Source organism: Columba livia, chromosome 7, assembly GCF_036013475.1.
Source record: "Columba livia isolate bColLiv1 breed racing homer chromosome 7, bColLiv1.pat.W.v2, whole genome shotgun sequence".
Lineage (NCBI taxonomy): Eukaryota > Metazoa > Chordata > Aves > Columbiformes > Columbidae > Columba > Columba livia.
Window position 1 is genome coordinate 11,418,580 of NC_088608.1, and position 25,057 is coordinate 11,443,636.

General features: G+C 38.9%; 1 protein-coding gene across 2 annotated transcripts; it reads left to right on the forward strand.

Annotated features, from left to right (window-relative positions):
* Window positions 1–195: 195 nt before the first annotated feature.
* HACD2 (3-hydroxyacyl-CoA dehydratase 2) lies at window positions 196–24,245 on the forward strand. 2 transcript variants are annotated; one of them, XM_065070518.1, is made up of 7 exons: window positions 196–371; window positions 6,705–6,822; window positions 7,173–7,191; window positions 11,322–11,410; window positions 17,306–17,427; window positions 18,074–18,252; window positions 20,481–24,245. In XM_065070518.1, exons 1-7 carry the CDS (start codon window positions 241–243, stop codon window positions 20,561–20,563), a joined length of 741 nt encoding a protein of 246 aa, XP_064926590.1. In that variant the 5' UTR covers window positions 196–240; the 3' UTR covers window positions 20,564–24,245. The 2 variants fall into 2 exon arrangements, with proteins under 2 accessions (XP_064926590.1, XP_064926591.1); XM_065070519.1 differs by lacking the exons at window positions 6,705–6,822; window positions 7,173–7,191 and having other exon boundaries at window positions 214–371.
* The last annotated feature ends 812 nt before the right edge of the window (window positions 24,246–25,057 follow it).

Genomic DNA, 25,057 nt, shown 5'->3' on the forward strand with positions numbered 1-25,057 from the left:
ATGCTGCAGGACTGAGCCCGCAGGGGGGCATTTTTAACCCGGTTTAAAACGTAACCGAAAACGCCGTTCACCCCCCGGCGAGGGAGCGGAGCGCCCTTGGGACGCGGGGCGGTGCGGCTGCAGAACCAACACCTGCGCACAGCGCCCTGCCCGCCTCCAAGATGGCGGCGCTGGCGTCAGCCCCGCCCCGTGGCTCCACCGTAGGCTGAGAGCGGGCGGAAGTCTTGGGAGCGCTGCAACATGGCGGCGTCTGGCAGCGGCAGCAGCCGGGCGGATAACGGCTACGGCAGCCAGCAGCCGCGGCGCAGGAAAGGCCCGGGCGCCCTGGCCACGGCCTATCTCGTTATCTACAATGTGGTGATGACGGCGGGGTAAGGAAGCGTGCGGGGAGTCTTCCTGGCAGGGGCGCCCCGCTGTGCTCCCCGGAGCAGGGGTTGCCGCCGCTCCTCCGGCCGTTGCCGCTTTCCCCCGCACTGGGGGAACTTTTTCCGCACTGGATGTCTTCCGCCTGGCCGGGGGAGGGTGGCTGAGCGCCGCGGGGCGCCGCTGCCGCTTCTTATTGTTTCGGCAGCGGTTCGGGCTCTCCCCGACGCCGCCAGGCTCGGCGGAGCCCGTCCCGTGGGAGGCGGCGTTCCCGGAGCGGCGCTCCGCGCGGTGCCCAGGCGGAACGGCGGCTCCGCTCGGACGGGCTGCGGCCGCGTGTGCGCCGTGTCCGGCTGCCGGCCCTGGCGCTGTCCCGGCGGGGGCTGTGAGGGCAGTTCTGCGCCGCGGGGAGCTCGGCGAACCACGGAGGTCTTTCCTGTCGCGGTGCCCTTTGTCGCCTCTGTCCCCATCTTCCCCTCCAGTGCTCGCAGCTTCAGTCGTGCCTGCCCGAGGACCGGATGGAGGCGCGTTGCCGTTCCCGTTGTCCCTCGCGCTGTCAGCGATCGTGCCTCGCACTTCTCATAACGTGAAAAAAACACACACAACCCCTCTCTTGCTGCTTCGCATGCTGGAAAGGGGTTTCTTGTGCGTGTGTGTGAAGCTGTTTTTCTTGCTCTCTCCGTTCTTGCCATGGCGATGACCCAGCTGGGAGCGGTTCGGTGCCGGGGTGTCCCCCGGGCCGGGTCCCCGGTGCTGCCCCTGCCTGGCCTCGGCCGGGCGGCTGTTCCCGCTGTGAGCCCGCTCGGCACCGGCTGAGCTCCTCTGCGGTTTGGCCTCTTCCACACGCCCCTTGAGTGGAACAAGTGAGCGTTCTCTGAGAACTACGGCGTTCTGTAATTGACACATTCATTCCCTCTGCAGCTATTTGTCACCCAGGTGACTGTGCAGACCCTTGTTCTCGGCTCACCACGTCTGTGGTGTGGACTCCAGCACTTTTCAGTAGAGGTGAACATAAACACAGGGAAGTTAGCTGTAGCAGTAGTTAGGAACGCAAAGCTGTTACCCTTTAAAGCCCCGTGAGATTTCCCCGTGTACCCCTCAGTAGGTACGTATGTGCTTTGGGTGAAGTTGAGAGCTGCTGCTTGCGGCCTGCGAGCTCCTGGGCCTGCCTGCTGCTCTGCTCTTGTCCTGTGTAGTGAAACGGAAACTTGGGCAGGTTGATGCGTGCTCAGGTGTGCTCGTAGTGACAACTGGGGACTCTCAAATTAAGATATATATATATATACACACACACACACACATATATATTTCTTTTTTAAGAGGCTGTAGAGTCTTTTTGGAATCCAGATAAAAATAAAACCGTCTTTTGAAAGACTGAGGATATTTGGGTGTGGGGAGAAAAGAGCCATTAAAATGGATCCAGAATGAGCCTGGTTTTCCTTAGATACATTGTGGTGGGTGAGGAGTCAGGCAAACAGACCAGTGTCACTATTTTTGAGAAAGATTAGTATAGAATTAATATAGATATTTATTTCAATAAGGTAACTGGACACGATGATTCTTGTCTGTGTGAGTGACAGCTGGTGGTATTTCTGCTTGTGAAATAGTTACATAGAACAATGGTAGTTCTTGTAAGGTGCTTGTTACAGCCACTGCCCAATAGGTGTGTTACTCTGAAGTGGAACTGCTAAATAGATTTATGGCTCTATATGATATTTGCAGGGTATTTCACCCAGAGGGGAATGATAATTACCCACCAGTTTGATAGAAGTGAATCTTTGGTTTCAGAAGTACTTAATGACATGAGCAATACAACACAGTACAGGCAGGCAGGTCTCTTCTAGTTTCGCTGTGATGTCCCTGCACAATGTTAAGAAGTTAACCTTTCTGAGTTCTTCTTAGAATTAAAACATTTGCCTGCTCATATTTAATTCACTTAAGTTTCTAAAAGATCTCAAAAACCTGAGAGAGAAATTGCAGCATACATGAAAAATTTCTTTAAAGAACTTTATCATGGCAGGCAAGTTCCTGAGCATATGAAATTTCCTCAGAAGAAAAAATGAAACCTGTTTTTAAAACTCAGAAATAAATAGTCCAAATCTCTATTTAGCTTCCTGTTGTCATGTGAATCTTGATAGTGATGTTACCCATTTTCCTGATTTATACCAGAACTCCTAGAAAATTCCGGTCTGGGAGGGGGGTGTAGCCTATGGTGCTTTAACATGAGTTGCTTTTTTCTGGACGTGATTTCTGCAATTTGGGGAGCTAACTTGGGAGTCCTGTGATCAGGGTTTGTATCTCTGTGTTGTCACTCACCGCCGTTCTTTTGGGGTGGCTCACTGAGGGCTCTGACTGATAACTTGTCTTCAAATGGATGGGGGTTTTGCACTTCCCCTGGACACTGCTGAAATTCCACAATATACAATGTTGAGCTTAAGAAAAAAATCGCAGTTATTTTCTTGTTTTTAAAAGACTCAATGATCCTGAGGGTCTCTTCCAGCTGAAATGATTCTATGGTTCTATGATAATAAGGTAGTTTTTCAGGAGTTAGTTGGCAGGAGCTCAGTTGTTCACGTGAAAAGGTTGGTACACAGCTGGTAGCAGTAATTAGTTACTGTCCTTGTGTCGGACAGAATGGTCAGACTTAGTTTCTGAGATAACACTGCCTTGGATAGAGAATTGTGAAAAGAAAGCACCAGGAATTTGAAAGGTCCACAGATTATGAAGTGATGCTGTAAAAGAACATGGGATTTTTTTGTAAGTGCGTTTTTTGGTTTTGTTTTACAAAAATGTGGCTTTTAAACTGAAGCACACAACAGCTTTATCATGCGATGAACAGGTAGAAGAGTAAATGTTTTAGAATCATAGTTGCCCTAGTTATTAGCCTTATTTAAAATAGGTCAGGGAATAATTGAAAAACCTTGTTATAATTATTGTGTTTACTTTGCATTTATCTTGACTTAGCTGAAGAAAACATATCAATTCTAGAAATAATACATCTTATTTCTTAATTTATACTGTAGCGCAGGTAGTATATGGATTCCTAGTAATACAATTGCTTTTGCAGAGCAAAACAGTAGAAAAAGTATAGATACCTGCAGATCCCTAAATGAAGCTACATACAGGTAGCATTTGGTTCATATGTTTGGGTTTTTTTCTCAGAAAAGGGACCAACATGACATAAGAGGGAATAGCCGATCCTGCAGTTGCTTCTCAGCTGTGCTTGCTTGGGGTTTTGTTTTTTGGACCATGGTTTAAATTGTTAAGATATAGAAAGCATTGCTTCTTTCATCTCTTGCATTCAGTCAGACTACTATTTTCCTGTCATGGTGTGATATCATGTGGTCATGCCTGACCTGGCATAGAAAGCTCATTCTGGAGGCATTGATGCAGCATGGAAATTATTCCCTAAAAACTGTGGTTGACTGAAATCACTGAATCAGGGGAGGTGAGGAAGGGCACGCTGTTAGAGCTGAGTGTGAATGTTTGATGAGCTGCTTTAAAATGTGATTTCATTTTTTATTGTTAGTCAAGTGCTGTAACTGACTAGTACTTCTGGGTAGAAGTAGCCAATGGTGGTATAAGCAATTAAATTGAGCAAGATAGATCTTTATGTAATAGCTTTTGAATTCACAATGCTTTGTGTTACCAGTGTTGAGCAGAGTGTTCTGGGTTAGAAGTTTGTTTTCCGTGTCTTCGGTGACTGGTTGTTAAGAGCCAAAGTACATTTCTCCCTTTTCAGGTTTGTTCACTGCATTGCTTTGTTGTATTTTCTTGCATAAATGATGCAGAGCCTCAGTAACTTTGCATAAGAAACCACCTTTGCATAATGTAGGAACAGAGGGAATTAAACTGAGGACTTGAGCATGAAGCTTGCTTATCAAATCTGAGCAACTGAAAGTGAAAAAAACCTAAATTATGTGTTTGCAGGATTTTCCTTAGTTTGGGTTAATCAAAGAGTTTAAGAGTCTAACTTAAAGGTTACAGGCATGGTAGTGGTAATTTAGTGAAATGTAACTCCAGCTGGTGTATTGAGTAGACTTTAGTGTCCAAGTCAGAGAAAGCTGGAAAAACTAACTTATAGTTCAGATTTCATGTGACAGTGGTGGCTTTTGCTGCACTTTTAAACTTCTCACCAGATTTCTTATTCAGTTTATCTTCCTTGCTTTTCCCTGTTCCTGTTCTCTTTTCTCTGGTCACAGAGGGTGAAGAACAATTTAAGAATCACGTAAGCAGGACAGAGGTTTTAAAAGCTTCAACACAAAGTAGGCACAGCTTGGAATTTTGTACAGATTAATATTTTGATCTGTATTAATTTTTTTTATTTTAAGGACAGTAATTTTATTATTAAAAGTGAGATGTGGTCTTTGGCAATGCAAAGTACACTTTTTCTGGAGTCAGTGATCTGGCAGGGAGGGTGGAGATGAGCAAGGGGCTGGAGGTCCTCTGGGAGCCATGTACTTTACCAATCACTGGGTTAAGGTGGGAACACTCTGCAGGGGCCAACAGTTCACAGGCACAACCGAGAACTGGTATCTTGTGCAACCTGAGAAGTTGCTCAATTCTGTGAAGTTTCTCAACACAGAAGATTGGGAAAAACTGAGAAATTTGACAAACAGGACAGTGTCAACCTACTTTGATATAAAATTCTAAAAGAGAAGCAGACGGTGTTGCAAGGGAGAGCCATCTATTAATACTATAGCACTTACTAGTTTATTCTGCACTGAAGTCCAAATACCGAATTCATACGATTCTTCTTTGTAAACACCAATTACTTGGCAAATGTTTGTCTCTTGGTTTCACAAGATAGCTTTAACTGAAATAAGCCCTCCCTCTTTCCAGTAGTGACAGGTTGTTTCTCATTCCACATTTCTTTTCCCCACCCGTACTGCTTTTCTTTGGTACTCATCTTCTGAGAAGTCCAGGCAGAAATGAAATACCTTATTTTTCATTTGTACTGACAAATGTTGTTATGAATACAAACTTGCATGCCAGAGTTACTTATTATTGAAAAATCTGAATCTTACAGTGTTTCAAACAACTACTACATTTGAGACAATATTTGTATATACTTCATAATACCTAAGCTAATGTTGTACTTGTAGGCGTCTAATACGCAGTAAATTAGGGAATTTCTTCATCTTCCCTGTTACAAAACCACAGCTGCAATTCTTTTCCGAAGGGTAAAAAGCTATTGCATGGATAGGAGGCTTTCTACATGTCTACACACACGCTGTCACTGAGATGGACTGTTTCTAGCAGAGACACTTGGTGACTGTTAACACAAGCTTTGTAGCAGCACTTCTGGGTTTGGATTGAGCTGCAGGTAAAGTCAGGGTGGCATTAGGAATAGCTGAGGGCAAGGCAGCCAGGGTGAGCCTGTCAGTGCAGAGTTTGGGAGCTGCTGGTAAGGGTTCCCTCTTCTTGTTGATAAATCCCTTCTCTCTGTGTTTGCCACAAGCAATTGGAAATTAAAGTTACCTATGATGCTGATTTCAAATAAAGTGTTTTACCAGGCTGTACCCACCTTAGTTTTGTGGCTTGTCCTAGACTTCACTGAAGAATTTCTGAGATTGTGGGCAGTCACCACCCCTGGGCAGGTGTGGGAGTGAAAGATGTTGCTGCATCAGCCAGGACTGGAGGAAGAATTTTTGGCGTTGCTTCCTAAATTACCTGAGGGGAAAACCAGCAAGGTTAACAGGTCACATTGTTTATAGTACATAGTTGCAGTTATATAGGCCAAGATATATTAATATTTGTTGCTTAAAAAGGAAATGGCCATCACTGCCTTCAAGGCTTTAGCAGGCTTGGCTTTCTTGCAGCTAGTTGTCCATAACTGTTCCTCAAAAATACATATGCTAGCAATTAAGCTGGGTGGTCTATCATAGAGTCTAAGGGTTTACTTTGAACTGAAACATTAATATGAATGCCTTCTGAATCTTAATGGTTTATATCATACCTCTTTAAGTTATGGTATGATAAGAGATCTTTGACTAGCACTAAATGGTTTTCTGCTTAAACTAAGCAAAATGTGATGCTAGTCTTCTTTAAAATGTCATTAATACCTTCCATAATTAAATAGTTTACTGAAAAATAAAGATGTTGGTATCATGTTGGTCCTGAAAGATGCTTAAAAAGGCATAACCTTTAACTTTGATAAATTTGCAGAGAATCCAAATATTTAATGTTTGCAGTGTTGCAGAGGGCAGGCAAAAAGATAGTATCTTTCAGGACAGTTATATGCCTGTTGTGTTCTCAGATACCGAAAGGGAGTTAAGGATTTCTTTGTATTTATGCTCTGTTTGATGTCTCCTTATCTTAGACTTTTTTCTCTCTTTCAGATGGCTTGTTATTGCAGTTGGCCTAGTTCGAGCATACCTGGCTAAAGGTAGCTACCATAGCCTCTACTATTCAATAGAAAAGCCCCTGAAATTCTTCCAAACTGGAGCTTTACTTGAGGTAGGTGTAGTCTTCTTCCCTAGAGCTACTAATAGTTGCATGAGTGTTTTCTTTAGGTGAAATAAGGCAGCCTCTGAACAGTGCTGTCTAGGTACCTGGTTTTTCATTAGCATTTATGGAGTGATTAGAAGATGAACGTAAGAAATATGCCTCACACAAATGCTGAATTCTTCTTTTCAGCAAGCGGTGAGGGCGCTTACTGTCTGCTATTTAGCTTGGGGAGCAAAGCTAAATATTCGGCTTAATCTTTGAAATACAAATATTGAATCTTAAGCTCTTGTAGAACTACATGTGTTTCTGAATCTTTTCATTTGAAATGTTAGTGATTTGTATTTTTCTTTTTCTTCTAGATTCTGCACTGTGCATTTGGTAAGCTTGCAAATTTTCACTTTTGTTGCTTTATAGAAGATTGTAGTTTCAGCAATGTATTAACATCAAAAATGTTATGGTCTGTGAATTGCCAAATGTAGTCCCTGCATAACTCACTAATTTTTGCTTGAAGCACATTACAAATTTTTACTAAATAATTTGGCAAGTTAAATCACAAGAAGGAAAATAGCGTAACACGTTTTAAATTACTCGACATTCTGTTTTTATCGTGATTCTTCCAATGCTACAAATCTTAGAGCAGTTGATGAATGTTTTATAGTATTACTCTCCAACTCTACATCCTGTAATCTTCTGTACTAAGGTTTCTTTCCTCAAAAAAAAAAAATTCTAGCTGGAAGTACTTTAAATTTCAATAATAATAGCATTTCAAGTACTAGAACTTTGCCCACATCCATAGCCATGGATATGTATTGTAAAATTAAGAAGGGATAGCCATTCTCTATCCCAGAGTCAGCTGTGCTTTAATGGAACTGTTTGGGAGAATAAGAATTAGGATTTGACTCGACAATTGTTGTTAGCCTGCACTGTGAGGCTTGTTGGTTAGCTTGGTAGCAGGAAATCAATTATGTATATGTGGCCTGGGGTCAGTAGCACTGTCGTGGTTCAGTCAGCCTGAAGAGCCTCATGTCTGAAGGACAGGATTGCATCTCGTCTGGTTTGTTAGTCCTCATGAGTAATGAACAGTTTGGCCCCAGCTTTTGAATGTTTTGTTCATAGAATAGATGATATGTCACAGTCTCTCCAAGATCAAAGCCGTTGTGCTATAAAAGGAAGCAGTGCCTGTCTATGTACCTTTGCTTATTTCTGATTTTTTTTCTAAACAATCCAGTCCTCACTAAGAGACAGTCTTTTGTTAAGGTTTTAAATACAGTGTTTGAGCTCCTGTCAGTATTTGCAAACTACTGTTAAAGAGTAAGATGGCATTAAGGTTCCTAAAACTGCAGCTACAAACCTGCTATTTTTCATGTGTTAGACAAACAATCTACATACTGGAGGATTTATGATACAAGTAGGTTCATATTAATTCCTGTGCAAAGGATTTATATTTTTTTTATTTAAATAACCAAATGTGGTAGTTGGAAAACTTAATCATATACATAAATTTGTCAGCAGAGGGCAGTCTAATTCCGTATTTGATAAGTAGTTCTGACCTTGCCTAATAACTCAGTTACTCTGGAAACGTTATCTTATGACGGGCAGTTTGTAGACTGTGCACAGATCATCCCAAGAAAGGAATGATCATATACTCCTCAAATTAATGCAAAGGCGTCTCAGAGTAAACTATACGTATCATATGGTTGCCTGTGCTGCCAAGGCAGTCCTTCCAATACTGTTTTATATTACTAAATCTCAGTTACTGATTTTTACCAGAATAAACCATACTTACTTTATAAAAAAATTAAAAAAAAAAAAAAATGTGAAATTTTTCAAGTCTTGTTTAACAAGGGGCAAGAAGGACAAGTTAAGTCTTAGAACACTAGGAAAAAAACTTGCAAATAAAATGTTATTTCACCATGCTAAATCTATAATGCTCTGTTTTCTTAAGTGAAACTTGTGGGCTGATGCCAATGTTTACTTGTACTGTATCTAAGAAAGAGTGTAAAAATGTGTAACTGGATTATCTTTTCCCCACGCTTTGGAGTATATGTCCATACAAACCGATGAATAGCAAGAGGGAGTCCTGTGTTTCACCTTCCAAGCTGGTGCAGAACAGCAAACAAGATGACTGTACCAATTTGTCTGTGTGCAAAACTAATAATCCTGGCTCAGCTGATTTGAGGTGTGGATCCTTAGTCACACAATCTAGGATCTATGAAGACAGACATTAGCAGACTGTGGCAACATTTTATGCCATTGTAACTCTTTTTTGCTTACTCTAACAAAGCTTCTGTTTACAGAAACCCCACTTATTATAACTGTTTGGAGTTTTTTTCTGTTAATGGAAATACTTGTCAGCTAAATAAATTGAGGCTTTTTTGCACAGCTGGATACCCTGCTGCTGTCTGCTGTCGTCCTACTGACTCTGGTAAAAGTTTCTATGCAAGGAGAAACAGGAAATTTGCAAATTCCTTTGCCCCTGCTAAACTAAGTGCTACAACTAGGGCTGTAATACTCAGTCACTAGAGGAGCTTATCTGTGACAGATGGCTGTATCACCATAACTTTTCTCTCCACATCTTTTCAGTAGAATCGGAAATGTTAGCATCTGTGAGGCAAGTTCTTCAAAATATGAAGACTGATGGGGAATGTTGCTGTCAAGCGTGGTTGAGAACAGAACTTTGGCATGTGGCAAAGATGTAAAAAATGAGCTCTGCATGATTAGAGAAGGTAACGTGTAGCCCAGAGACCAAGAGGAGAGACTGAAGGACAGGCAAATGGAAAGTGAACATGCAGTTCCTTGACTTGTGTAGCAGACAGAATCCAATTGTATGAATGGCATTTGTAACAGGGAAGAGCTTCTGCCTGGTGGAACTTGGTATGGAAAGAGGTGTTAGGAAGATGGAAGGCTTGGTCTAGGACCTGGAAGAGTCTGGGCATGGCTTACTGGCTGCTTGATTCTGGACCTGAGTGCCTGTCAAGCACCACTCCAGCACATGCAGTGTTGGATAAGTGCTGAAAGATGTTTTAATAAAAAATACCAAGTTTAAAATGGTCTGTCAGGTACCTTTTCAGGGCAACGTGAAAATAATTAGAGGCAAGTTAAGCTGAAATTGTAGCTGGCGAGTTGCTTATTTTGATCTCCTGTTTTGGCATAGATTGGCATTGTCTTGGCTGTAATGAAAAACCTTGTTTGTCTTACTTGTGAGATAATCTTGGATGGTTCCTACACAGTCTTTTTTGGCTTATTTCTCGATTCTTTTGCAAGAACATTAGTTTATCTTACTTAGGAAGGGTTGATGTAAATTGTATAAAAGAAAAGCTCTGTTGTATCATAGGAGTGAGCCTTAATGAGTACAGATTGTGGGATTTTATAGCACCCCCTTTGTGTTGTCTGAGTAATAGAAATTCTGCCCTGAGGTTTTACAACAGAAATTAGATTATGAACAATACATGATAAAACAGAAGAGAACTGTTTGTAGGATTTTTCCCTCTTTTTACTCGGAAAGAAGACTAACATAATGACTGTGACTGAAAATAACTCTAATGAAACTTGCTTTTGGCTTTTCTTGTTCTTCCTTCCTCTTCTACTTTCCAATTTGGTCTTTACATCTTTCTGAGGCTGTTGTGTTGCTTGCTGTGATTTGCACTAGTTTTAGAAGCACTTTTTACTGTGCATTAGGAGCTGCAATTGCTCTTCATTTGTCTTCATCACGCCATTGGAAGAAACTAAAACTTTGTTCTGTGAATTTTGGAAATATTGTATAATCTTGCAGTCTAAAACTATTCACGCTCTGTCAGACATGGGTGTGTAGGATCCTTTTAGTGATAGTTTAATCAGCACCTCAGAACTTGCTTAGACGAACCAGTGAAATCTGCTTCCTTGAGAAAATCTTTATTTCTTCTATACTTACCAAAGCATCAGCTATTCCTTGTGTGTGTGGTGGGGCTGTTTTGGTTTGTATGTTTGTTTTATTTTGTTTGTTTGTTTTTTAGAAGTTGTATTCCCAAGAAGGAATTTAAAACTTTGTATCTATGAGAATATGGACTAGATCAGTGTTTCTTCAAAGAGTTATACTTTTTGCTTGCTGTTTTTTGGGATATACTGTGCAAAATGTCTTTATTGGTTGTACTTTTTAAATCACAGTAATGAAGAGTATCTGGGATATTTTAATCAAATGGGGTTTATTTGTAAGTTTGTGTCCCAAAAGCTACTTGATTCAAGTTACCTCATCTTATTCAGCTGTTTTGTGTAATAAGGAATGTGCTATGATTGCAACAAGACTGACTGCTTTTATTTGTATTTTGATGCACAAAGTCTTGTCAGGGGATTGCATTGCATTAGGCTGTATAACTGCACCAAAGGACAGACTTCATACTCTCAAATTAAAAAAAAAAAAAATCAAATGTTTTCCTTCCAAAAATTTCAAATAATTGGACTTTGGTTCAGCTGTGGTTTGTTTCCCCACCCCAATAGTCAGGAATATTTACTAATTGCAAAATATCTTCCAGGCATTGTTCCCTCTTCTGTTGTACTGACTGCTTTCCAAGTGATGTCAAGGGTTTTCCTGACGTGGGCAGTAACACATAGTGTAAAGGAGGTAAGTTACGCTAGAAAATAAATAGAAATCTAATGACCCTTAGTGAAAACCAAGTGTTGATCGCTGCCTTATTTTCCTTAAAATGACTTATGTTTGTAGCTTAATGTGAAATTGTTTATGTAAATTTCTGTGGGTCAAAATAAGTAAAAATAAACCTAATGCCATCATTTCTTGACAAATAGGCTGAGGTCTGATTCTCTCGCTGTATGATGTCTTGCTCCTGAATAGGTTTTGCAGTGCTCAATGAAAGTTAAAGAGGTTCCAGTGTGTAATATGGAACCTGTAATTTGGGACAGCGTTTTAGCACCTATCTCACTAGTGCAATAATTAATAGCAAAATCTCCTCACTTCTCCCTTTTTCATACACGATTTGCTTTCTCTACCATGGCACATGGAAGCTCCTCCTCAACTGCTTCTGCACAGCAATGCCTGGATGTTCTCTGTTGTCACTTTCCAGGATAGTCTTCCCTCTGTCCATTCATTTTTCTTACATTCAAGCATAGGTGGGCTTGGGGGCCTGTGTGTTTTTTCTCAATGCTGACCACACCAAATATTGCCGTACTTTATACAAATCTCTGCAGAATCTTTTGGAAGCAATCTTACTTGAAAATTATTCCTGGCAGCTATTTTAAAATATAAACTTGATTTAATTGGTAGAGATCATGATGACTGACTCTTCCATGTCATCTGAATGCCATGTAGTAGCCCAGATATGCCACATCTGTGTTGTTACTTTAGCCAACCAATCTTACTGGTTTTCTTCTCATTAAAGAAGGAAATTAGTCTTGATGTCAGTGTCAGCATGGCTGCCCAAAATAAGTGACGGTCATCTAGTGTCATTATATGCATAAGATCTTTTGTGACTTGGCATGGAGAATGTTTTAAGGAGCTTGTCTCATTACCAAGTCTTCAGGGAAGCTGCTTTCTCCTTACTGCAAGCCTGTTATCACAGCAACCACCCACATGTAGAGTAACGTAAGTCACCGTAGTTCCTAATAACTAACAGCCCTTTCTGATATTACGATGCTTGTTCATGTGGAGCCTTCATTTTATGCTATTTAAAGTGGAGGAATGTTATTTTTCTCAGACTCAAAATCTTGTAAATACTTATCTTGTGATGGATTCTACTTTTGATGCAAATAAATTTACTTCAGTCTCACTGGAAAGAAATACTAGATTTCTTTTAAGTTGTAATGCCAAATCATTAGATTTTTAGATACATGTATAAAGTACTTGTAAAGAAATACACCTGTAGTTTTGCTTGTTATCTGTATAATGTTGCATACTCTGTTTTTGTTAATTGCTTCTTGATTTTGAAGTAATCCAAATGTTAAAGGTTGAATTGCATGGATTAGAATTATTCCATGTGTTGACTGTTAGCCATTAAAGGGAAGCCTGTAAAACGATTGTGGGTTAGGTTTTTTGAAACTTATGCCCACACTCTGACCAGAGAAGACCAGCAAAATGGGAGAAAATGTGGGCAACAAGTTCAGCCTAACACTGAGTTTTTTAAGAAGGATTTTTTTAACAAAGATTATTTCACACAGTTTTTTCCTCATGCTTGTGTGGCCTTTTGATTGAAGTCTTTCAAGAGGCTGTATTATGTGTTAATTTTTTTTAATGTCTTAGGAATTGGGCATAAGAATGGTGAGGATGAGGAATTGTGTGATGAGTTTTTCACCTGTGACTTAGAGCAAACAAATGAAATGCAAAGGCTGTGTTCTGACCCCTCCCCTTCCTGCCAACCAGAGAGCATGCAGTCGCACCTGGGGAGCTGTATTGAAAGTGTCACAAGTGTTCTACTTTTTCTGAAGGGCTGTCTGCACAAGTGAGCTCCATGGTGAAGTCCAGGATTAAATTCTCACACAGCTTTATGGAACTTGTAAGCTATGCAGTTGCATGATGAGGTTCTTGTAAAATAAAACGCAGTTTTCCTCTTTAACTTTTTGAGTGAGGCTTGTTCAGTATCTTCTTTTCCAGACTGTTTTCATATATATAATATAGCTAAAAGAAGAAACATCTGTATTGCATCACTCCTTTCTGTCAGAATACACTTCTAGATATGTGATGTGATTTGAAGCATGCTTCTTGCTACTAACATGTTTGTGCTTTTTGTTAAATTTAGTGCTGATGTGTTGTTAAATTCAATATGAAAGTATTTATAATAAATGTTAAAGCATGGCAAATGTTAAAGCACTGCACACTACTTTGGGTAGCAATGAGATTCCCCCTACCTCCACCATATGAGCTGTGTTAGCCTAGTGGAGGAGGGCATGGCATGTAATACAATGCTTGTAATTGTTTTGTCATTGCATCAGAAAGGAATTGGTTTGGTGAATTTCACTGTTTCTCCTACAAAGGAGGGAAGAGAATGAGCAGACTGGCATGAAGGGCTAGAAGAAAGTAGGCATAAGAGAACAGAAGGTGCCCTTGGGTTCAAAGTTGTCTTTTTGGATTTGTGTGAACCAGCTGGCGACAATGTGACCTTTGCAGAGTTCCTTTCTGATAGGTAGTTAAAAAGTGGTGTCAGCAGTGACTTAATGCTTATCCAATTGTGTGCAGTTACTGATAAGTTGCAGATAAGTATATTATATATTTAGAGGAACCTTTCTATAACACACAATTAAAAGGGAGGTGGTGTGAAGATGACATGCAGCCTATTGATCTGGTAATGAAGACTTCAGTGTCTGCAGTTGTGAACTAGTACCTCCAATCACTAGTGAAGCGTACTTAATTTCTGATATTTAAGACTTAAGTTGGAAAGTTCAGAACTCTTAAGTGGGTGAGTGCAGTTGAAAGGCCTCATTCATCACTGCTTTACATCTATGTGAAATTTCAGTAATACTGTATAACACAAATGTCTGTCAGGGCCTTTGTGCCCACTGTGAAGCTTCTTTTTTTTTTTTTAATTGATGTACCAGAGAACCAGCGCTCTGGAGGGAGATGTGCTGTTTCATCATTACAGTTGCACAGTGCTGCTGCTTTTACTTTTCTGCACTGGATTGCTTGATTTTTGTATTAGCTGAAATTTTCTGCAAATCATTTGTTAAACTGTTGCTCTTAATGTGGAGAAATCTATAGAGTTTCCTTTTACATCCATAAGGAGAACAGTAAAAATCTCTCAGGCTCTATTTTGTCAGTTCCCAATTGTCATGTTTGCATCTTAAAAGGCTACTGGTTCTCTTCTATTTTAACAAACATTGTCTGCTCTACATAGTATTGAAGATAAGCTAAAATATATTCAGAACCCTCCTTGATGATAAATTGGTTTGAAACACCTGCCAAAAAATATGCGTGTGGTGCGATTGACCCTTATTAAGGTAGTTGGACAAATATGTTGTAAATAAAGTAGAAAATGTGCTTTGACTTTTAACACCTCCTTCAAAGACTGGCATGAAAAAGTAGAGGAAGAGAAATTGGGGGTTGATAGCAGTATTTGGCTTAGTGGTTTATTAAGGATCTACTGTTGTTTGGCTGTGCTATTCCCTATATCCTCAACTTGGAGGAAGAACGATAAAAATGCAGCATTAGCAGTGCCTGAATGAGTAAGACTCTTGAGAGACTGTTTTGTAAATCACTTCCCAGGGGTCTGATAATGTGCATCTGAGACATCTTTATTTGAAGTATTGAAAAATTGTCAGTCCTCAAAGAGATGTACTAATAGTGACAGACTTATGACAGATCTTTTAGTGTGTAAAGAACATACGTTTAAATTATGAGATGTGGAATGTAGCTAAAATACGATGATGTAATGCACTGCACAGAATGGAACTATGAAAGCAGTATGGGTCACTTTTGGATGAAAACCACCACCAATTTCCAGTACTCTTTCTTCCTTAAATAGGAACACAAGCTATAGAGGCACAATCAGTGATTCTTTAAGTGAACTTATAAGGGTGGTGTGTGTGTGTATTTTATAATGGTGTGAACTGTTCTAATAACTTGTAAACACAGTACTAATATTAAAGTAGGTGGGAAAGACTAGACCTGAGAAGGCAGTGTTACAGGAGTCCTGTGATATAACTAGATTGTAACAGCCAGATTTTCTACTTCTACACGGATCATTCACTGTTAGCTTCACCATTTCTTGTCCTTGCTCATATCCTGGGATGATACTTAGAGCTAGAAATTTTTGTTTGTTGGTTTTACTGACTTTCATAGTTAGGGAAAGAAGTGGGGTTTCAAAGTACAGGTTGAAGTCTGTGACATGTATTTAGATGAGCTCGCTAAACTGCTGCTCCTGATTTGACCAGAAGATGCAGCTCTGGTGTGCTTGTGAAGCATGTTGCTCCTTGGGAACAGCATTCTCTATGAAGTGCTGGTAACTTTTCCAGGTTGAGTACTAAATCCTGCTTATAAAGCAGACATCAAACAAGATTAGGATCCTGTAGCAAAGTAAAAGTAGATTTGGGTTCTTCTCTCAAAATCTTCAAATAGGTTTTGGATTTTGTTCTCTTATGATGAAGTAAGGGAGATCAATCTGTAAGTAAATTTATCAGAGTTTCATATGGAAAAATAAGATGCATTTGCTGCAAAATGCAATGAAAGTGACTCAAAATGCTGTATGCAACAGAGTAGATAGATTAACAGCAGGTCTACATTCCAGGATATCCCAAGATTTCTGCATAAATCTTTCTGGGTTTTTTAGTCTGTAACAGAAAGCTTCTTATGGGTAATCCTCGTAACCTTTTTTACACACAAATAGATGATCAGTCCTCTCCTATTAAAAGGTTTCTGATCACCCATATATTTCCTTGTTCCATTTTTCATTTGCACATGTACTTTGCCCAAGATGAATAGAGTATGTCACCCACACCTACTGACTTCCTTTTCCCTTTTTTCAAGAGTTGAAGGAAAAAAGAAAATGCAGGCCCCTGTGGTTGAGCTCTTTTTGTTCCCACGGTCCACTGAATTTGGGCTCAAGGTACTTATATAGCTGAGAATTATGTTGAAGGGGGACAGAAGGATGGGGAAGGCTATGTAAAAATCCTGTTTGTTCTCTCAAGACTTTGTAGTGCAGGTATGTGACCCCATATACTACTTCATCAGTGATACTCCATCTGAAATTTAAACCTCATAGTTATGCTCCCAAGTCTAGTAAATCTAATAATTCATTTAAAATTACATGCTTTTGAAGGTTAACCTTCAAAAGATGAAGGCAATAAAAGCTGGTTCAGTGATGTATGTCTGAAATAAAAGCTTGAAGAGGTGTAAAGCAGTGAAACATAATAATGCCTTGAGTGTAACACTAGAGGAACTATGCTGGATACAACAAGCTGAAAAAGAAGCAAGGAGCAGTGAAGCAGGTAGTTGTCAAGTTTGAGGTGAGACAATCTGAGCTGCTGTTTTATCTCTTCTCCCAGCCTGTGTCCTGGTGTTAGCTGTTTTGCTGCTGTTCAAAATTAAGACCCAGGTTTTCTTTTGTAGAGAGAAGAAAACAGTGCTTCTACTAAGAAGCAGCATGGACTAGGATCAGAATATGAAGTCTAAACCAGATATCAAGCATTAGACTAATGTGTTAGCATCCTTTCTGCTTGCTGCACTAGGTAGCAATCATAGGACCTAAATAGAAGCTGGTACTATATCGGAATGCAAAGAGTTTGGAGTTGTTCTCTGCGTTTCATTGATTTCTCACACTGATTTACCTTGCATAGAATGGGAGATCTTAAGGTCACCAAGCAGAGCTATTCTTAAGTGAGTAGAAAAATATGGAGCATGATAAGCTGTTTTACTGTTGTTACTAATGTTGCTTTTAAACTGATTCTTGGAGTCTGTTCTCTAAAATGAAGCAGTAAAGTACAGCCCATGGGATTTGATTTCTTTGGGGTTTTCTGGTGCCTGGGGAGTAATCGGTAACATGTGAATTCATACTGAGCTTTTTTTTTTTTCTTACAGGTGCAAACCGAAGATAGTGTCCTGTTGTTTGTGGTGGCCTGGACAATCACTGAGATAATCCGTTATTCTTTTTATACGTTTAGCTTGTTAAACCATCTCCCTTATCTCATCAAATGGGCCAGGTAAGTGGCATAATAGAAATCATAGTCTTAAAGCACTGATTTAACAGGGTTATTTATCTTTTAAACTACTTGCAGTACAAAAAATTGGATTCTCCCTGGATCTAATTGCCCTGTTTGTGAATGTGACTTCCTAGCTTCTTTCCAGCAGATTTCTGGGTTTAAAAAGTCTATTACATTTTAAGCTGAAAGAGCAGTTTTTCAAAACTCAATCCCACTTACAAAGTGATTGTTTGTCAGGAACTGGCGTTTAACAGTAACCCTTGAATCCAAGGGTTGTATTTGAAACAGTCTGTAAGCTCATTGATTAATATCAATTGTGTTTTGCCCTGTTTTAAGTGATATAACAATCTCTACCAAAGGGTTCAGAGATCCAAGTAACAAAAGGTAGGCGACAGGGTGTGGAGAACAGTTTTAAAGATATTTACAGGTTACCTTTGCAAATATGGAAGTAATTCAAACTGATGGCTGATTTGAATACTTATCTTGCAATAATGTTCATGCCTTGCCATGCTCTAGGCAAATAAGAGCTAAGGAAATTAAATACTGAGTTGAGAATGAAAAATGTGGCTATCTGTAACAGCATTTAACAAATACTTTGTCAGAGTTTGTAATAACTTTAATACTTTCTCTAAATGTTTTGCTCTAGGTACACTTTGTTTATAGTATTGTATCCAATGGGAGTCTCAGGTGAATTACTTACAATATATGCTGCATTACCCTTCGTCAGGCAATCTGGATTGTATTCCATCAGTTTACCTAACAAGTACAATTTTTCTTTCGACTATTATACATTCCTGATCCTGGTTATGATCTCCTACATTCCAAGTAAGTATGAGGTTTAGATTTATTATTTGTAATACTAAAAGCTGTAATAGGAAAAGCTAATAATTGTGGGATTAACATACATGTAACTAATTTTGCAAAGTTAGTTTTTAAAATTATCTAAAGAATAAAGAGTTAAAACTGCAGGGATTGCCTTCTACCAACACCAGTGAAAGAGTAATACATGTTTTTTCTGTTATGCTTGGAATATAAAGTAACTGTGGTACTTGTTGGCAAATGTTGACATCTTCATATTTTTCCCCCTACTTAAAGACTCTTAGGAGAACAAAGCTCAAACCAGCTTCTTAAAATTTAGTTCTTTATCAGGAATAAGAACATTGGGTTTGCATTAGTGGGTCGGGAACCATTTCTGTTCCATTAACTTGAATTGACATAATCTCTGGTTGATGTTTCTGTAGATGGAATGAAGATTTGGCTTTGCTTTGAAATGGGGAATAGGAACATGGAAGCCTTTAGCAAATTGAAATGTGCAAATAAAGTCTTGCATGCAGAATAACGTGTTGATGATGTGTTCATGTTAGCTATCTCTGCAGCTGTCTTTATATGAACCTGGTTGTTTGTGCAGAATGATAAATTCAAAGGTTTCAGTTTCAGTAATGTGGCTGTCTCTGTAACACACACTTAGGCCTTCAGTGCAGCATCTTGTAATTCTGACATCAAGGTTCATAAGTTTTTCCAGCTGTTCTTAAAAAAAAAAAAAGCACTTTTCATGCATTTGTTTCTCCTTGTCCCCCTCCTCCAAAAATGGTGATGTTACTAACTCGAAGCAGTCAGAATAATTTCTTTTGTTTTAGTGAAAATAGCCACAAGTATTAATTCCTTCTTGGGCGGTAGCTAGATTAATGGGCCATGTGGGAGGGAACCTACATTGAACCCAACTAACAATTTTACCCTGCTTTCTTCATTAAAATTCCTGTCTCTTAAATGAGGTATTTTCTGTGAACCGTTATCATTTGCTGCATGTGTAACTTGCATGTGGTATTTTTTTTTTTTTTTTTACTTGTGAATTGGTATATTAACCCTGAGAACCAACTGCTTGGACTTGAGCAGTTTTAGGTGCCTTTTCACATGAAGGTATTCCTGCGGTATTCTTGAGACAGAAGAAAAGCAATGTTCATTGCTGTCATTGATTGTACCGTAGTTCAGCTGTTCATTCATAAAAGCTACCTGTGCAGGAGTTACGTGTTCTGAACTCACTAAAGATCTTTGGAATTGAAAGCAAGTTTTGAAAACTGTTGTTAAAAATTGAGTTTTTACATTCTTGATAGTTGCATCTTACCATTTATCTCACTTTAATTGTCTAATTTAGTACTTGTCTGTCAAAATTGACATCTTGCAAGAAAAGATGTCGTTAAATTATTTGCATATAATGGATCCCCATTAGTTAGATTTCTAACGGAGAAACCACATGGCTCCATATTCTGCTGTGTTTCTGGACAGCCATATTCACTCCTTAACACTGGTGGAGTGAATCAGGATGGGGAAACAACAAGGAAATGAAAGACAGGGTAAAGAAAGCCAAAACAAAAAATGTTGACCTAAAAAAAAATAAACAGACTTTGGCCTGTGTGACAAACACTTTGCATGTGTAACGGATATAATTTAGGCTCTTGCTGACCTTGTTTAATCTTGGTGGTTCACAAAGGTTTAGTGTCTCATGGCAATTTTAGCTTTTGCTGTTTATGCATCTATGTTTTCTATCCCCAACTTTGTTTTTCTGCAAACCTACTGTGTAATGTAGTCTTAGAAACTGCAGCAGAAAAAGCTTTTCATGGAGGAGAAAGAAGAGATGAAGGAGAAACCAGTTTGTATAAAGTTCCTTCTATTCTGAAAAAGTGACACCAGAATTAGATGAAATGAAACAAATCTGGAAATTTCATTATTTTGGAAGGACTTTTTTCTCCCTGCAGTGTATTTTCTTTCTATTGTCTGTGGGCAGTTCAGGAAACTTTTCTCATCCTGCTTGTACATGCAGGCATTTTGCATTTAATTAAAAATGTGATTGCTTTAGCAAAAAATAAATAGTACCTGAAGCCTAAGGAAATAACACTCTCTTTAAAGAACAAAAGCCAATAGATTATTTGAGTGTAAAGCAGATAAGCGTTTTCTTTCAGTAGAGAACTGGTGACCTTGAGCATGTGACTGTGCATCTTACATTGACATGTAAGCCTCACTTCATCTGTATTTACTTAAGTTTGTTTTCTCTTCAGTCTTTCCTCAGCTGTATTTTCATATGCTACATCAGAGGCGAAAGGTGCTCTCCCACACGGAAGAACACAAGAAGTCGGAGTAATTCCAACTCTTTTTTTCAGAACTTTTCAAACATCGAAATGCTGCAGTTTTTCAATACACAGCACATTTATAAAGAATATACCAAGATAAAACAAGTCAGAGGTAAAAGACCAATAATTTAGCAAGAATAACCAATACATCTGATTTCACTGAAATTCCACAATGTAAAACATTGAAATAGTTTTCAGCTTGCAGTGCTTCAGAAAACTTTTTAACTTTGTATGGCTTGGCAGTTAGCCTTTTCCTTAAATGATGTGCTAAGTGGTTTTCATTTATTACTAAATGCTTGAAGGTTGCAGTATGAGCGATGAAGTTGTACCCACTAAATGCTTGAATTTGGATTATATTACTGATACCTCTTTTTTTGTTGTTTTTTAAGTGCTTGACTGCATGCCAGAAACTGTATGCATTGCTGTGAAAGCAAACAATATGCTCTGGAGTACTTTAGGGTTTTGTCGGAGACTCCAGTGGAGAATGTAATCTGGGCAGAGTATTTGTATTTAGAGAGGTGGGTTGTGTATTTAAAAGGTGATGGGAACAAGAACAGGAAACCAGTTCCTGGAAATAAGGGGAATGTGGTTCTTTAGGAATTTAAACAGTAGGGTGTCTGACCAGAGAGTGTTCTCTGAAGATCTTGTTTAAGCTGATTACTCAAATGCTAATGTTAATTCAGAGGCTATAATGCTTATCTGAAACATTAAAACTCCTCTTAAGTACTGCATCCCTGCATACTTTTTAAAATATTAAAAAAATACTAACTGTAATATTTCTAGTGATATTGGCAATGAATCTAAACAATATAAGGAGGCAGATCGCCCAAAACCAGGTGCAGTTCTTCATTTTTTACTTAAAATTATCATCTCTAATGACTGTCTACTATCTCAGTGGTACTCATCTTTTAGTGTTGAGGACTATTTGGTCTACTGTGGCATCATTTGAGGGCCTTGTTCCTCAACCTAACTTTTCTCAAGTGACTAATGGGTATCACTGGCACATCGAAGCAGGCAGTTCCAGGCATTCAGCTTTGGAAATGTTGCAAAGTCATAAGCTCCTTCTTTGAAAGCAGATTATCTCGTGTTACCTGCTGCTTTTGCAGATTGGACAAGCCTTCACTCATATGCTCTTGAAAGAGCAGGAGACCGTGGAAAGCTAAATTTTCCTAGGTGCTTTCTCTGGGTTCTCAGGCTAAGCCTTCCCTTGGGAAGGTAAAACAGAAAATGAAAGAACTGAGAAAAGCTTGTGGTGAGGCAGAAAGCAGTAATGCTGTGTACGCAGTGCACCAAGTTATGAACAAACCCCTGGGGGCAGGATTTGGGGAATGGAAGGGACAAAGAGAGCAGGGAAATGAGCAGATATCCAAGCAAAGGCAAAAGGAAATATAGGTTATGGCCTTTGCTCTGTTAAGAATTGATAGTCATATAACCCTATCTTCACCCAGTCAGAGCCACTAGACAACAACACAAGGGCTTCTCTGGCTTCTCTCTTGTAACATCAGAGTTAGTGCATATATGAGGAGTGACCACTGCTGTAGTACCTGCAACTCTAGTCTTACGCTGTGCCTGCCAGCACTTCCCCCTGGACGTGGCCCACACCTGTGTGCCAGTTGCCCTTGACACATTGCAGCTTTCCCTAAGCGTAGCCAGGAAATGCTAAGGGCACAGGCTCTCTGTTGTAGCACTTGGAGAGAGCTGGATTTACAGTTATTTTGGTCTGTTTTTGTCAGAGCTATATTAAAAACCAAAACAACACTTGGCATTTTTCAGTAATTTCCTTTGGCTGTATCAAAAAGTCTGACTGAGTTTTCCTACCACTCAGTAACACATCTAACACCTTTCCTGTTCAACAGCACCATTGTGAGCAGGGAGGGGGTAAGAGACAATAATGATCTTTGCTTCTATTGTAAATCTTTTGGAGACACTTATTGGCTGTAATCAAAACAGTATTACTATATACAACCTCAAAGTGGTTTTGCATTCAAAGATGCAACAATTGCAGTTCATTTTTTCATTGGGTTATGTGGTGCTTTGTTGTAGTGATCTGAGAAATGTTGCATTAGACACAATTCACTGTTCAAAAGTGTAAACTTCCACCTCTGAACAGAACATCTCCTTTTGCTTATACTTGCTATCGAAGGAGTTAGTGCCAGTATTTCTGTAGGATGTCATCTAAAAGATCTGATGTACTTGGGTTACTCGATATTGTCGATGCTTAGCTCCTGAACATTTCTTGATTTGATTTCTGTGCCAAAATAAAATATTTGGTTTCAAATTTGTTGCTCTAATTTGGAGGAAAAAAATGGCTGTGTAATATTCCTGTATGAAATGAACTCATAGCTCTGATGAGAAAGATGTAGTACAGATCTGTATTAGATAGCATTGGTACTACGTAGAAGCACAGAACTGCTGAAGGGAGAAGGCAACAACATCTTTACCGAATAAGCTTTATTATGGAATATTTCCTTTAATTGAAAACACTGATTTACCACACAAATGCAAATAAACTACAGCCTTAAAAAAAAAAAAAAAAAGTTTTCCTTTTAAAAGAAGATTTCTTCAAAGCAATTTATTTTTATCAGCAAAGTTGGTTTAAAAATTATACTCTGAAGTATGAACATGCAGTTAGGATATACAAGAACGTCAGCACTTCAGCTTGCAGTGCTTTTTAAGTGTAGCTTCTAGGGAAATCACTGAAAGGTGATCTTGAGTAAGAACTGTAGGATGATACCCTACTACTGTTTGGGTGTTTCCCTAAAACTGACTTTGGTCACACGCGTGGGTTTTGTCCTCTTCATAAAATAAGAACAAATTGTAATGTGGTTTATAAGAACTTTATAATAGAAGCTTTGATTAGTACTCTTTGTCACAAATCTAGAGGTTTGTTGTGGGGGTTTTTGGTGTGTTTTTTTTCTCATAAACTGTTTCCTCGGCTTACATGTTTTCTATCAGCATCACCAAACGTGTGCAGCAGACATGTTTTCTGCTTTGTTAGTCTTTGTCTTATGTGCACTGCCTCTGTTAACAATAAGTTCTATCATGCTGGCATTGTTTGAATTAGTCATTATCCTCTAAAAGACCAAGGTTCTTGCCAGTGTATAGTTTACAACTGGAACTGTGGAAATGTTGATATTGTAAATTATAGTAAGATGGAGGTTACAGTGCAGGTAAATTATAATTTTTCACAATGTGATGTTTCTTTCAGAGTGTTTTTATTTATCAGTAGAAGGGTTGGCCTTTGTGTGGACCAATCTGCTGTGACATTTTAAAACCTGTCTTTCAGCTTAAAATCTTCATGAGTATACATCAAATCATACATTTTTATGTACATTTTATATCAGTGAAATTTGGGTGAAAACTATATACAGTCATTTTTGTATTTTTTTCTATGTTGTGAAGAATAAAATTGTAATTTTCTAAGTCTGATTCACTAAAATTATTATAAGTTAGATGTATTTTTTGTATATTTAGGAATCTGGTATTACCTGGAGCTCTGAAAGATTAAGCATAGACTTTTTATGCATGTTTGGAAGATATTTCTACCTGATAATGCAGTGAAATGGTTTGTATGCTAAAATACTAGTCTGTGTTGTTGCCTTGTGAAATTGATTCTGTGCTCTCTGCCTGGATTTGGCCTACTGATCGGTGATACTAACTGCTGTAATCCAAATAAAGTAATTCTGAACAAAATATGCTGTAGTGTTACTGTTTAAGCAGCAAAAGCAGATACTTTAGAAATGTGAATTTATGTGTTTTTATTCATTTGTATATAATGTGTACCTTGCAATTTACAAGATTTTTTGGCATACGTAACTTCTGAGTGCAAACAAAAGAAGTAAGTGTCTTGGTACTGTTATGAATGCTCTGCTTTCCACTTTAAGAGGTATTCATAACCACATGTTGAATGACTATGTTAACATTGAAACTTACAACTTTCTGAAGGATCCTCAACAGAATGCAAGCTCTCTGCTCTCCTATTGTCTGTACTCTAAATGCTGATGGCTTTCTAAAAAAAAATAAAAAATGTTTTGAGTCTTATAGTGGAATGCTTAACTAAGGCAACAGAATACTTCAGAGTTCATTTACTAAATATAATATGTCTGCTACCACGGCAACGTTCTTAGCATTTTTAACACTTCCTAAGAGAGATTTAAATACCATGTCTAGATGCCATTAATGCTTGTAAACAATAAGTTATAATTTTCTAATGGGAACTGAGTAGTTGCTGCAGAGTGCAGAGTGAGTGCTGTTATTCTAGGCATATGCTTGTCATAAGATTGCACAACTACAGTGATTTTTTTGTTTGATTGCAAATGGGATGAAGTAATGTCATCCTCAGCATCAGCACATGTCCTACGCATGATAGCTGTGATATAGCGCTACTATGTAATTAAAAACTCCTCTTTGAAATGTTACACCGTGAAGAGTGGTGCTGAGCTCCATTTGTGCCTTAGAAGAACTATTATTAGTTGTATTTCCTCTTCCTGTTTTGAAAACAGTAT

Coding starts and splice junctions, on each gene's coding strand:
- HACD2 (XM_065070518.1), top strand. CDS start 241: ATGGCGGCGTCTGGCAGCGGCAGCAGCCGGGCGGATAACGGCTACGGC. Junction 17,428..18,073: donor TATCTCATCAAATGGGCCAG/GTAAGTGGCATA, acceptor GTTTTGCTCTAG/GTACACTTTGTTTATAGTAT. Junction 18,253..20,480: donor TATGATCTCCTACATTCCAA/GTAAGTATGAGG, acceptor TTTTCTCTTCAG/TCTTTCCTCAGCTGTATTTT.